This window comes from Eubalaena glacialis, chromosome 2, assembly GCF_028564815.1.
Source record: "Eubalaena glacialis isolate mEubGla1 chromosome 2, mEubGla1.1.hap2.+ XY, whole genome shotgun sequence".
NCBI classification, from domain to species: Eukaryota; Metazoa; Chordata; class Mammalia; order Artiodactyla; family Balaenidae; genus Eubalaena; species Eubalaena glacialis.
The window spans coordinates 147,928,594-147,943,890 of NC_083717.1; the positions used below are offsets into that span (position 1 = coordinate 147,928,594).

General features: G+C 35.9%; 1 protein-coding gene across 1 annotated transcript in view; it reads right to left on the reverse strand.

Moving 5' to 3' along the window:
• The window catches only part of FERMT2 (FERM domain containing kindlin 2), a 73,089-nt gene that overhangs the window by 12,721 nt on the left and 45,071 nt on the right, over window positions 1-15,297 (reverse strand). Inside the window, exons 5-10 of the mRNA XM_061180846.1 lie at window positions 7,955-8,180; window positions 7,303-7,405; window positions 5,825-5,932; window positions 2,101-2,235; window positions 1,341-1,390; window positions 39-163 (exon numbers count right to left, since the gene is read on the reverse strand). Coding sequence (XP_061036829.1) covers window positions 39-163; window positions 1,341-1,390; window positions 2,101-2,235; window positions 5,825-5,932; window positions 7,303-7,405; window positions 7,955-8,180 — 747 coding nt within the window. The remainder of the gene's footprint in view (window positions 1-38; window positions 164-1,340; window positions 1,391-2,100; window positions 2,236-5,824; window positions 5,933-7,302; window positions 7,406-7,954; window positions 8,181-15,297) is intronic.

Consider the following 15,297-nt stretch of genomic DNA (forward strand, 5'->3'; position numbering starts at 1 on the left):
TCCACCATCAATATTGGTCATTCCAAGGCTTTCCTCACCTCTTAGGTTCATCTGATGAGCTGGTGTGCCACTGGATTCTTCTTTGCTCTTATAGCAAGAAATAGATGTGTCTTTAAAGGTGCACCAATACTGCTTGTAACCTTTTAGAGTCAGCTTTTTTGGCCTATGTGTCAAACAGAATTAGAAGAAAAAAAAAAACACTTTTGAAATAACTTTATCAATGCTATGTTTTAGCAGCAAAGTTTCACAATGTTAAAAGTCTGAGACCAAGTTTTACATATGCTGAATTCAGTTCCCTTTTGGCCAGTGTGTTACATTCAATGTTGCTGTTACTGGATTTGCCCCTCCTTTCTGAATCTACTCAGGAAGATCTTACAGTGAGTGGGCAGAGGAAGACAGTAAGGCAAACATTCCAGTATTTCTGTCAGTTCTAGCTGTCCCTATCACTAGCAGGTCACATGGAAAACATAGGAAAATAAAGGTGAAGTAAATGTCAATAATTGGAAGGTTCCTAGGTCCTGTAATTTACCTGCAAGTTCGTGATGTCCATAGGGCTGCCTTTGGAGCCTCTCTAAACAAGCAAGTTTACCTGGCAAGACTAAAGTGAGGGAAGTGCTTCTCTCTCAGGCATGTATTTCAGTGGTGACTTTAACTTGTCACTCCAATGTCAAACATGAAGCATGAGGAAGAGAGGATAAGGAAAAGTGCAGGTAGATAAAAAAGGTGTGTAAAGGGAGAACAAAGTAGGGGTAGGGAGCAGCATTTGAAATTGTGCCATTAGCTCAGAAATGTTACATATGTGGAGCTGTTGTATGTTCACCTACAGTAAATGGTTTATTCCAAAATGGCTTTATATATCTTATATTCCACATCACCTCCTTTCCTCTTTCTGCCTTAATGCCTAGCGCTCTTGATTCTGTGGAGTATGACTAGATCGACTGTTCAAAAGTCTAGATAAGATACACTGGAACCTTGTTATAAAATGTCCCATCCACAAATGAATAGAATTCAATAGATTCTGGGGCTCTAAACAAGGAAACAGCCACTGACAATAGCAGTTCATTATGTACCGCTTTCACCCAGATGGGATGCTTTATACTGATATGCCACTGTATGTTTCAGAATCTGCATGATGCAATCCCTCTAGGTTTACACAATCTCCTCCCCCACCTTAAGGAAAATGTTTATCAGATAAAACAATAAGTACTGCAACTTTAATTTGGTAAAGATGGTTATTTTCCCTCATTTGCCAGTCAAGAGTAAATTTCAAAAATGTGAACATGGCTATAAAACTGATATTTATTCATTAATATTTGGAATTCCTCCTCTTTTGTACTTACTTGAAAACTTTAATATAGTCAGCAAGTTCAGGAATGGAAGTGATGTCACCCTAGGAGAAGAATTAAATCATTTTTTTCTCATTAAAAAAAAAATTGAAACTCTAATGTTTAGTATCTGGTATCAAGAACCAGCTTATTCAGTAAACAAGGAAAATTACATAAAACACAGATTATAAAGATTTTAAAGGTACAATCATATTATATGGTCACATAGTACAATGGTATTTTCAAATGGCATAAAAAGCTATTAAAAATTTGATCAAAATAGCAATTTATACAACCCACAAGAATATAGTGTTGATTTTAATATAGCTAAAACTGCTTATAGCTGCATATGGAACTTTTGTAACTCATAACAGTCCTTAAAATAGTGTTTCTTCTGTAATAACTAATACCTAAGCATTTAAAAATTTTCCTGAGATCTATTTTTCTCTTCTTTTTGTAATATTTCAAATTTGGAGATCACTAAATGGATTTTACCAGGACGAGATTAATTTTTCCTCTGAAGAAATATTCTCCCACTACTTGTAAGAGAATGTGCAGACTGTCAAGATCTATCTTTACTGTGTTGGAAGCACTAGACACTAGAACAATATTAATGTTAAAAATTTCCCTGAAAGTTTCTGGAAAATTGATGTCTGTATTTTCTAAAGCACTAAATATTTCTCTGTATCCCCCAAACACTGCATGAAAACCTAATTCCACAGAAAGGTATAAACATCAGTTCAAACTAAATTAGTAGGTAAAAGAGTCACCCTACCAAAATTGTTGATGTTTTACCCCCTTCCAAAGTAATCTCCAGGTCTGAAAGGGCAGCATCAACTTCATCCACTTCTTTGTCACTGTTGTTCAAATGATTCTCTGATGTCATGATCGACAGCTTATTGATATGATACTGAAACCAGAAGTGATATTTTATTTAAATGATTGTTCTAACTATAAATTTTAAAATGAGATTATTATCTGTATCTATACTGAATGTCTTTCATCACCTAATCTGAAAAGCTAAACGTCTCTAAGAATTAGAAGGATAGGAAAATAATGGGCATGGCACCTGAAATCAATGTCCTAAACCTGCTAATAAATGTTTACTCAAAAAAGTAGGGTCCCTGGACAAATACAAATGAATTCAGTTTGGGTGTCCCTAGGATTTAGAGAGTTAACACCTCTCCCACTGAACTCTACATGAGCAGAGACTTTCTTTTTTTTAAAAATAAATTTATTTATTTATTTTTGGCTGCACTGGGTCTTCATTGCTGTGCACGGGCTTTCTCTAGTTGTGGCGAGTGGGGGCTACTCTTCATTGCGGTGCGCGGGCTTCTCATTGCAGTGGCTTTTCTTGTTGCGAGCACAGGCTCTAGGCACGCGGGCTTCAGTAGTTGTCGCTCGCGGGCTCTAGAGCGCAGGCTCAGTAGTTGTGGCGCACAGGCTTAGTTGCTCTGTGGCATGTGGGATCTTCCTGGACTAGGGCTCAAACCTGTGTCCCCTGCACCGGCAGGTGGATTCATAACCACTGCGCCACCAGGGAAGTCCATGAGCAGAGACTTTTAACTGTCTTTTTTCCCCACTGCAGTAGTCCACGTCTAAAACGCAGGCTAGAACCAACAAGTATTGGATGAATGAACAGAATATGCATAAGGTCTTCTGTAGAAATGGATTAACATTGGATACCTTATATTACTACTATTATCCAGCAGAGGAAATTTAGTTATCACTATTATGTTGAAAACTAAAGTTCCACTTTCCCCCATCCTCAATTCAATGCTGAAAACCTGATCAGAGAGAGATGACATTTACCTTCTCATTCATACATTAGAATAAGGTAGAATACGTTTATATGTGAATACATATACCACCACTGACACACACGAATACTCCCATATACATATATGTATATATATAATGAGTAGTGATAACTCCTCCTATATGTAGATAGAAAAATCTTTGGGTATAGAACTAGTCATGATTTTAAATACACTTAGGTAAGTGGTTTAGAACAAATATTAATGATTAGATTTTGATGCTAAACTTTAGAGAGGTTTTATACAAAGTTAAGCAGAACTTTTAAATCATTTAATCAGTTACCTTTCAAAGCACTAAGTAGCAATCCGTATTTCTGAAGGATTCATTCACTGAATACAATCTATTCATGGGAACATTTAGTGAACTAATGCTGAGGCCAAATATCAACGTTCCTCTGTATTTTAAGATTTAGTGAATTGGTAATGACTACTCTCTGGCTGTATCTTCAGTTGTGCTGAAATGAGATCCTTATAGTGGTAGAAATTTTCATATTCACAAATCATGAAGAAAAAGGCAGGGTGAGGCCCCCAGGCAGTGGGCGCAAATATCAGAGCATATTAAGAAGCATATGGAGAGCTGGTTAAAAATATAGATGCTTAGGTTCGTTCACCCCCAGAGACTCTGATTCAGCAAATATGGGGTCCAGCCTGGAATCTGCATTTTTACTAAGTACCTTAGATGATTCTGATGCAAAAGGTCCTTCTGAGTTATACTGGAGAAATCCTAGATGTGAATGGGACTGGTCATAAAATCCAGTTTTGCTTTCAAAGGGGCATGGGGTATCTGTTAAATGTTATAATACATGACTGGACCTAAATACTTGAAAAACAGTGTTACTAACTTACCTAATTTTTTTTATCCACAGCTTCTTACTTTGAATTATTTTGTTTCTTTTTACTATTGTAGATTTATTTTACACAAGGAACCAGAAGCTCTAAGGAGAGAATAGTTCAGATTGTAACCTATGTCTAAAATAAAAAACCCTAGGGATCTCCTTGCGATACTTTCAGAGTTTCCCCCTTCTTGTACTGGATGGCTTCCAAGAGGCTTTGGGTCAGTCTCTTGGAAGGCTTCTAACAACTCAGGGGATTTGTAGTCCAAAATCCTCTCAATGAATCTAGATTCTAAAATGGTCCAGGAAAGCTATGCTTTGGGGCATTCAGTCTCCATGAATTAAAATCCATGGTTCTGAGGTGTTTTTCACTGAATCGAAATGGAATATCTAATGTTTATTGGGTTGGGGTGGGAGTTGGGCAAAGCTGAAGAATAATCCCATTTCTATGACAGTACGACTGTGTGTATACTCATTCAACAAATATTTTTTGAACACCTATGTGCTGGGATATATCTGTTGGCTTTTTTAAAAAATGCATTATTTTTACAATAAAAAGATAAGAAATACTATATAAGAAAACCTGTGGTTTTCCCCACGTACATTTTACATGTATTATTATTCTGTCATTAGCAAAACTTTCACTAGAAAATTAGAAAATTATAAGCCCATACTCTAAGTGAGAAAGATGTAGAGAGAACGCTATATAACCAAGTGAGATACTTTGAATAAAATTGCTCCAGAATTTAATTAAAGAAATTCTTCAGGTAGTCTGAATCACCCAGAAACACAATATAAGAGTCTTAACTGATTAAGCAAGTCTCTAGAAAATAACTAAACTAATTCATCTGTCATTACCAATTTTCCCTGTCTGAGCTTCATTTTGATTCCCTTCTTTCAGTGTGTAAACTAAGGAGAAATGAGCTGCTCTTCCTCTCTAAAGGACAACTTTTTTGAGTCTTAACTGAGAAACTCTTCTGGGTACATAAAAACATTTGGGAGATTGAGAGCATTTTTATTTGTGTTCTAAGGAAATAATTAAATCATTGTGATAGTGAAAGATATTCATAACTGAATGTCAACCTTGCTTCCAGTACTTAAATAGAATTCCACCATAATCTGAGAACACTCACCAAAGCCTCACTCAGATATCTGAAATTATTAATCTAGAAAAATTAATCTAGTGGTCAATCAGACCTCAGTGTCTCCAAGAATGATTTGTGGATGCCACCTTAATATTACTTTACCAGAGGGGACAGCAGTAATGAAGTGGGCAATTAATTTTTTAATAAGCCCTACTGTAATTCTGAAACAGGTGGTAAGCAAGAACCACATTTGGAAAAATACTAGTTTAACGTTAGCTACCTACTTCTTAAGGATTACCATTCTAAAAACTTACCTATGTTTAGTTTCACTAGTCTCTTAAAATTTTATCATCTTAAAAGGTATTAATTTTCTGCCATAGCCCATTTTACAAATATTACCATCCCCAGTTATTTATGAAGTTATGCAAAGCTTCATTTCAGAAATCTGATTCTTAATATAGATTTTATTTCCAGGGGAAAATTGGACAGTTTTAAGCTTATATACATCTAGGGGTGGAAGGATATTTTTCTCCTACAGGATATAGAAAAGTAACTATTAAGTATACCACTAATCTCTTATATAAGACAAAAATTAAATTAAATTCACACATATTTTGCCTTCTAAGTGTCTATTCACTTTCTACATAGCAAAAAGTAAAACACTACCTATCAAAATGCTACTGGAATTACTATGCCACTTTACCATTTAAATAATCCCCTACCCTTTCCCCTGAAAAGTCCCATTTACCAATACTCGCCACTACCTGCAAGGCTGCAAACATCATCATTTCTTCTTCGGTGCATTCAATTTCTTCCAAGAGAATAGCCCATTTGGCCTGCTCATAAAGCTGATTAATTCTGATTGCATCATACTGCAGCAAAAGAGACACAATTCTTTTGTAATATATTACCTTTTACATTAACAATAAGGAAAAAAGCTACCTATAGGGTTACGTATACCTAAATATATCCACATCTAATTTTTCATTAAAAATGGCATTAAAATATGCCAAAAGATTTTTACATATTCAGTATTAGAAGTAGATTCTGTATGTTATTTTCCAGAGAAATAACCATTAGGTATTACAGCCCTTAATAAAAGGAATTTAATTTGAAGACATTAAAGTAAGGTAGAACTGACTGTTTTTCAGTATTGTTGTTGCAATTTACCACACTAACATGTCATAATCAGACAGTAAGTTAATTATTTCGGGGAACATCTTGCTCACTGTGGAAAAGCATACCCAGACAAAGTGGCAGGTCCTTGGAAACAGTAATTATTTTAAGAATCCAAAATAGAGGGCATACACAAACATACATAAGCACACACACACATTTGTAGAAAAGATTTACTTAAATGTTATTGAATTATCCATTTAGTTATGTTAATAAAAATCAATAGTAATACTGTAACAGTACTATCTTAGAATGGTCACAAAATACATAGCCCCCTCCCACCCCATGCAAATATAACTATGTTCCCAGAACAGCTTTGGCTTTACCAAAATTAGGTATGATATAGCCTAAAAAGGGATTAAAATGATTTTTTGTAATTCTACTATATACATTTTACTGTTGTATGAAGAATTATTTAAGCACATAATTTAAAATGATAAATATATACATTAAAATCTAGGCTATAATCTAGACATGAAAAGGATGAGAAGCAGACAAGAGAGGTCCCCTCACCCACAAGGATGACATGAAAGCAAAAGACCCAAATCTCTGTGCCATGTGTTTTCTGGGGGAAAACACTCCAGATCTCTACAGCAAATTTAAATCTTATCAGAAAAGCAAAGTACTTCGGTAGCACAGATGATGCCAACCATCTGATAGTAAAAACATATTACAATGTGTGGCTATTAAATTGAGAGAAATATAGACTTAAAAAGAATTTTTTTTTGAAGCAACATCTTCTGGGATATATAATTATGTACAGTTGAAGAGAGATGTTAAAAAAAAACACATAAACTAACTTTACCAATTCTGTAGTACCTAACTAGTTCCTTTAAAATACAAATCAACCAAAAATTCAATTATTTAACAAAAAGAAAAGGGTTTAGTTATGCTTCCAACTTACTAAAACAATAGACTACTTTAAAATACAGGTGCCTTTGTCCAAAGCTTTGAGTTTTTAATATTATTCAAGACTTGCTATATATATCCAAACAATTCCTTACCCCACCAACTTCCAAAAAGCAAACAAAAAGGAACAAAAGAGATCCCTCTAAACCCTCGGTACCTTTGGATTCAAATCAAAAAAGCTGTAATACTTGAATCGGAGCAGCAAGGCCTCATTTTCCTTCACATCTTGTTCCATGAGAGATCTTGAGGAATCAAGCCACCTGGACAAATTAACAATAGTGGAACAGAGCAAGACAAAATTAATTCTACCTCTATGTGGATAAAGAAATTCTTAAATTGTATCTATACTTTAAAACTTACTCTTGGTTGGGCGGGATAAATTAGGAGGCTGGGATCAACATATACACACTACTATTTATAAAATAGATAACCAACAAGGACCTACTATACAGCACAGGGAACTATATTCAATATTTTGTAATAACCTATAAGGGAAGAGAAACTGAAGAAGACTATACATACATATATACATACACACACACATATATATATACACACACATATATATACACATATATATACACACACATATGCTATATGTATATATAGCTGAACCGCTGTATATGTGTGTGTGTATATATATATACACACACACATATATATAAGTGAACCGCTGTGCCGTACAATTGAAACTAACACAATAGTGTAAATTAACTATAACTTCAGTAAAAAAAACAAAAACAAAAACAAAAAAAACTTGTAAAGTAATTGGTAAACAGCAAAAAAACAAAACAAAACAAAAAACTTACCCTTGGTTGATTTTTGCTTTGTCAAGAAGGGCTTGAGGCTTGAACATTTTGGCCAAGATTTCCGGTGATGTTATCGGCTGACTGACAGCAAGTATACCAGGGTTGCCTTCTGACAAAGCACTGTCACCGAACCACGCAGAAGTTGGTGACAAGGGGCTTCCATCATGAGCATCGTAAGTGGGGGTCATTGTTTTACTATAAAGTCCTGGGCTTGAATATATACTTCCTAATAAATAACATGAAAAACAGGTAGTAAGTATGAAATATAGTTATCTTAGTTTTCAGTAATACATGCTATAATGATATAAAGCATACTGTGAAACACAAGCTGCATTCTGGAAAGAAAAGCTTTAGTACATTATTTTACCTCTCTTAAAAACAAGTGAAATTAACTTTACTTGTATAACATTAAGAACATGTATAAGAATAAGGTCAAAAAATATAACTAAGTTGGAAACTCTAGGGAAAAAATCAGTTCAAGGGAGTTAGAATATAAGTTAAGGATATTGCTGAAGCAGATAGACCAACACTTTTGTTTTTTAATTGTGCCAAGGCTCACCTTTCAGAGGGCCAATGTAAAGAACATCAGTGCCTATAGAAAAGGAAAGAAAGGAATTCAGAAGGTAAAGAAAGGCAATAATAGGAGACAGAAACAAAGAATGAAAATGAAAAGAAAATGGGAAGAAGAAAATACAGATTTTTTCCTAATTGTGAATTATAAACTGAAGTAAATATTCCAAGTGTATTTAAGAGTAAAGAACCTTAGAAGCTATAATCTAAGTAAAACAAGTTTTGTCCAATTCAGAACAATGAGGTTGGGCTTCCCTGGTGGCACAGTGGTTAAGAGTCCGCCTGCCAATGCAGGGGACACGGGTTCGAGCCCTGGTTTGGGAAGATCCCACATGCCACAGAGCAGCTGGGCTCGTGTGCCACAGCTACTGAGCCTGTGCTCTGGAGCCCGTGGGCCACAACTACTGAGCCCGCGTGCTGCAACTACTGAAGCCCACGCACCTAGAGCCTGTGCTCCACAACGAGAGGCCACCGCAATGAGAAGCCCGTGCACCGCAATGAGGAGTGGCCCCCGCTCACCGCAGCTAGAGAAAGCCTGTGCAGCAATGAAGACCCAATGCAGCCAAATAAATAAATAAATAAAAATAATTTTTTTAAAAAGTCATTAAAAAAAAAAAAAAGAAGAGGTTGTGCTCTAGTCATGTGTTAGTGACAAACATGTATACATTTATCACCCTTTGAAATCACTGTACCCTGTTTTAAGACAGCTCAATGTAACTGAATAAATTCACATAAATTAAGGGAATAATTTTCTCAGTGAATAGCTGAACTGGCTCCAACAGATTTACAAATAAAGTATTCGAGCAAAGGGATATATAAATATTGCCCTAGAAAGAGGCTAACAAGGTGCATTTTATAATTAACCCCTGAAGCTGTAGAGATACTGTCTTTTTAATCTTCTGCTTTCTCAGTGTTAAAGGGCTAGGTATGTAGTAGAGGCACATTAAAAAAAAATGGTTGAATTAGTCCACTGATGATCTATCCTCTGTCATTTAGACTACAAAAATTAAGGAGATTAAATTAAATTAAGACTTAAAAAAAATTCAGAATGACATTAAGTAAAAGCACCCCTTCAAAGTTCTAACTCTGTTAATATATTTTATCCTGTAGTCATAATTTTTAAAAAGAAAATGTGTAAATGGGTGTCACACTGTTAATGGATGATGTTAATGGAATGGCTGTTTTCCTTACCTAATTTAGGAATATGTTTAGGAATTTCTCTCCTTTCATCTCTAATGACATACCAACCCCAAACACACAATGATAGAAACAATTACCTATGAAAAAGTGGTGGTAATGCTAGAGATTTTTGAAGTTGTCAAGACGGAGTCTAGGAAGAGAACACAAAGTGAAAAAAAAAAAAAATCTCTTACTAGCCTCAGGGTATCTGATTTGATACCCCTAAATGTATTCTCCCAATGGATACTTAAACAACTTGTAGAATGTGAACATTGTTAAATAAGCAACAAAGAAAGCTGTGAATGCTCCTTTTCAGCCTTTAAGGAAGAACACTGGGATATTTAGTTGTACCTTTAAAAGCAAGAACCTTAAACTACAAAGGCATTTTGTGAAAGAGTTACTTATTAAAAAGGGCTGAAAACATTACTCCAGCTCATCTGGGCAAAGAATAATTCTGCTATAGGGAGTATACATGTAAATACCGTGTGGAAAAAAAACATCACCTTCTAGGCAGAATCTTCTCATTGTTTATTTCAAAGATCTAGCAAACAAATCTTTTACTAAACATGTCAGAATACTGCAAATTCATTCCTGGTATGAACTATAATTACTATTCAGAACTGAGTAAAGTTAGAATTGATTTAGAAACTTCTTTATGAAGTTTCTAAAACAGAAAATATATTCCCCTACATTACACATCATTTAATAGAATCAGCCACCCAATCAATTCCCTTCCCTCTTATTTACCTATACTTTGTGTAATCTACACGTCGTATCTGATCACTTCGTTTTTCCCGTTTGTTCTTTTTTGTTAGGCAATCTACAGTAATAACTCATTTAATGTTCCCAACAAACCTATTATTGTCATTTCAGAGGAGCAAACTGAGGCAAGGAGAAGTTAATATACATGTCCAATGTCAAGAGCTATTAAGTTGCAGAGCCAAACTGTAAATCAGCAGTCTGACTGCAGCTAAATACACTGCCTCCCAGGTACCGTAACTTATTAAGCCATTCCCAGTTGGTGTGCATTTATTCATTTTAGAGTTTTATTACTGATGTCACCACTGCTATTGCAAACAGTGCCTTCCAATAAACAGTTTTGTACCTATTCCCCAATTCTAGCAGCATTGCTGGGTCAGAGGGTATGTGTGTTTAAGTCCCAGTTAAGTGATAATCCCAGCCAGCCTGTATTCCTGATTGCCCAATTTAAGCCGTATTTGAAGCAGAAAACTAATACAGGGTAAGATGAAGTAGCAATAAAATATGAGCTTGCTGAACAACATGCAATGATAACTTAAAAACTATAAGGATGAGAAACAAAGACTTCAACAAGCACTACAGTCTTGGGACACCTACTATAAATATTAAAAACCCAATGTAACCTAATAGCTCCTGAGAGTATCTCTATATTTTAATACAGTAGAATCTGCCTCATAACTTAGTTATTATATTCACATATATCCTTTTTAGAAAAATACTGAAGTATTTAATATACTTAAGAAATTTTTCCATCGAAGTATCTAGCTCATACCATACTTAGAAAACACATTACAGGTGAATTAAAAATATGAATATTGATATTACAGATAAATTAAAGTATATAAATATGAAGTAATTATAAAAGTATTAAAAGGAAATATAGAAAATTTTCTGTAATATTTGTGAAGATTTTATTAACAGTGAAAACAGAGAACTACAAAATAAATGCCAGATTTGACTACATAAAAATGTAAGACTTTAGTATAGTAAAAAAGAGCACAAACTTAAATACAGAATGCCAGTATAGGGAAAATACTTATCACATCAAAAGATTAATATCACTAAAACAAAAACATAGATAAAAGAAAATGGACAAAGTCCATAACTGAAAATTAAGAAACAGGAATGGCTAATAAATATATGAAATATTATTCAACTATTGTTCACACTCAGTGTTTACCAGGGAAATAAAAAAGTAATTCTGAGATACCTGTCACACTGGCAAACATTTTGTAAAGATTTACAACATTCAGTATTGGGCAGAATGTAGGAAAAGGGGCACTTTCATATACTGTTGATGGGAGTGCAAAACCGTCGCCTTCATAACTCTTTCTCGGAGTACAGTCAACCCTTGAAGAACGTGTATCCACGTTTGAACTGCGTGCGTCCACTTACATGTGGATTTTTTTCAAACCTAAATACTACGGTACTACACGATCTGTGGTTGGTTGAGTCTGTGGATGTGGAACTTCGGGTATGGAGGGGTAACTACAGGTTATATGCAGGTTTTCGATTTCGAAGAAGGTTGACCTCCCAACCCCACATTGTTCAAGGGTCAACTGTATGTCTGAATCTTGGAGAAACTTTCTGGAGTATATTTGACAGAAAAATTAGATACTAGTTAGCTAGAGAAACAGTTAAATGTAGTTCTTCTACATGGAAAAATTTGACACTATATACATAGAAGTAGGGAGACCTCTACTCTGACACACAGAAAGATCACCAAAACATACTGTTCAATGAAAAAACTTATACTGCAGAACAATATATAATATATATGTCTCTCATTAATGTTATAAAAACAGAACTAGACATGCAAGTAGATATAAAACATAGAAAAGGTACTGGCAAGTTGTACTCCAACTGTTTACAATATAGTTATACACAGTGATTAAGAAATGGCTACTTCTTGATAGGGAGTACCAAGGGAATGAACTGAAGTCAAATTTTCAGCTTTGGTTTAGTACATTTTCTATACTATGGTACTTTTATTTTTTATAATGAGGCTGTACTGATGTATAACTTTTGTAATTAAAAAATGATATAAAGTCCATTAGTATGTATCACTGAGTGAAAAAAAACACAAATTATAAATGCATGTATAACACAGTCCCACTTTCATCATTAAAAACAAAAACATAATTCTGTAATATTTGAATTTTTACTATGAGCATGCATTACTTTTATAATTTTTTTTTTTTGGCCACGTCACACAGCTTGCAAGATCTCAATTCTCCAACCAGGGATTGAACCCGAGCCACAGCAGTTAAAGCCCAGAATCCTAACCACTAGGCCACCAGGGAACTCCCATTGCTTTTATAATTAAAGAATAGTTTTAAAAAAATTTTTTTGATGTTTAAAATGGCAAATTCCAGTTAGGAAAAATGGCATCCTGCATGGTGATTTTCCTGACAGTGCCAAGCAAGTTAAGTACTGATTACTTTCTCTGTTACTTTAGGACCCAGACTTTTCCTTTGTCTAGCTGCTTTTAAGATTTCTTAGGAAAGTTTCTAATGAAGTAATTTTCTATTTCTATTTACATAATAAATCCTGAAATTGGTAGTCTGTAAGTCAGTACTATACAGTAAAGTTAATTCTTACTTGGAAAAACTGTTTCCCCCAGACATGGGATCAGGCTACTTAAATGGTTCCCTCTTCACAGGTATCTGGAGGTTAGATATTTACCTAGTTACAGCTACGAAGTGGCAAGGCACTCAAGAGTGTATCACTTGAGCACAGTCTGTAAGCAAGGTATTTAAAAACTCAGAATTTTATCATAATTCTGTGTAAGAGTTTGACTAAAGTCTGAGAATCATTAATTCACTCATGATCCTTTACCTCTTGAAACATTACTTTTAAAAAAAGCTTTGTTGAGGTATAACTTACACACCAATATTTTATCAAATGTTCGTATTAGAATTCATAAAATATTTACTTTAAATGTTATAATTGGAGAGATGATGTTACATAATGGTTAGAAACATGAGTGCTAGAGCCAGAGCAACCTGGATTTGAATCCTAGCTGTGTCCCTAATTAGCTTTGTGACCTTGGGCAAATTACTTAACCCTTGTAATGTTCTTTCCTTGTAAGTAAAATGGGGATAATGCTACCAGAATCATAGGTGTTCTGTGAGGATAAAATGAAAGATAATGTATGTAATAAATAATAATCATCATTTATTGAATATATACACACATATATATAACTGTTAACCATGCTCACACTGAGATGCCCACAATTCAAGAAGCACATGGGCACTAAGGGAAACTGAGCCTGTTTCCTCCTCAGTAAAATGAAAATTACACCTACTCCTTACCACACCCTGCAGTACAGAAACATCTGTGAAGCACTGAGCACAGTATCTGACACCCCGAAGATGTCATAAACTGAGACATATGGACCTGTTGCTAGTTACTATGGGCACAACATGCAAGTGCTATTTCTCAGTATTTGGTCCAATAATTGACTAACATGACTGATAAATCATAAAGTCATGCAAACTAGATATTTAATATTTGTTTTAAAAATTAATCACATGTTGGGGCTTCCCTGATGGCGCAGTGGTTAAGAATCCGCCTGCCAATGCAGGGGACACGGGTTCGAGCCCTGGTCCAGGAAGATCCCACGTGCTGCGGAGCAATTAAGCTGGTGGGCCACAACTACTGAGCCTGTGCTCTAGAGCCCGAGAGCCACAACTACTGAGCCCGTGTGCCATAATTACTGAAGCCCGTGTGCCTAGAGCCCGTGCCCTGCAACAAGAGAAGCCACCGCAATGAGAAGCCCGCGCACAGCAACGAAGAGTAGCCCACACTTGCCACAACTAGAGAAAGCTTGCATGCAGCAACAAAGACCCAACACAGCCAAAAATAAAATAAACTAAATAAATTTAAAAAAAAAATTAATCATGTTACTTTTCATGTGTATATGGGACTTCTTCTCTACAGATAATCAATCCTCTACATGTCACTCTATCTTTGTGTACTTTCTTAGCATTTCACATCAACTCCTCAAATGTTGTTTTTAATTAATTATTTAACTTTTTTTTTTTGGCTGCATTGGGTCTTCACTGCTGCGCGCAGGCTTTCTCTAGTTGCAGTGAATGGGGGCTACTCTTCGTTGACGTGAGCAGGCTTCTCATTGCAGTGGCTTCTCTTGCTGCAGAGCACGGGCTCTAGGCACGTGGGCTTCAGTAGTTGTGGCACACGGGCTCAGTAGTTGTGGCTTGCGGGATCTAGAGCGCAGGTTCAGTAGTTGTGGCGCACGAGCTTAGTTGCTCCGCGGCATATGGGAACTTCCCGGACCAGGGCTTGAACCCGGGTCTCCTGCATTGGCAGGCGGATTCTTAACCACTGCGCCACCAGGGAAGCCCAAATGTTTTTTTGGTTTTTTTTTTTTAATTTATTTTTATATTTATTTTTGGCTGCGTTGGGTCTTCGTTTCTGTGCGAGGGCTTTCTCTAGTTGCGGCAAGTGGGGGCCACTCTTCATTGCGGTGCGCAGGCCTCTCACTATCGCGGCTTCTCTTGTTGCGGAGCACAGGCTCCAGACGCGCAGGCTCAGTAGTTGTGGCTCACGGGCCTAGTTGCTCCGCGGCATGTGGGATCTTCCCAGACCAGGGCTCGAACCCGTGTCCCCTGCATTGGCAGGCAGATTCTCAACCACTGCGCCACCAGGGAAGCCCCCAAATGTTTTTAATTAAACTGCTTGAGTGTTGAAATGTTTTTAATTAAACGGCTTGGGTGTAGACAAATAAAACCTATTTTTTTTTTTTTAATTCTTTCACTGAGAACAGTCACTTCACAGACACAAGAGAGCACACATAGTGTATGATTCCA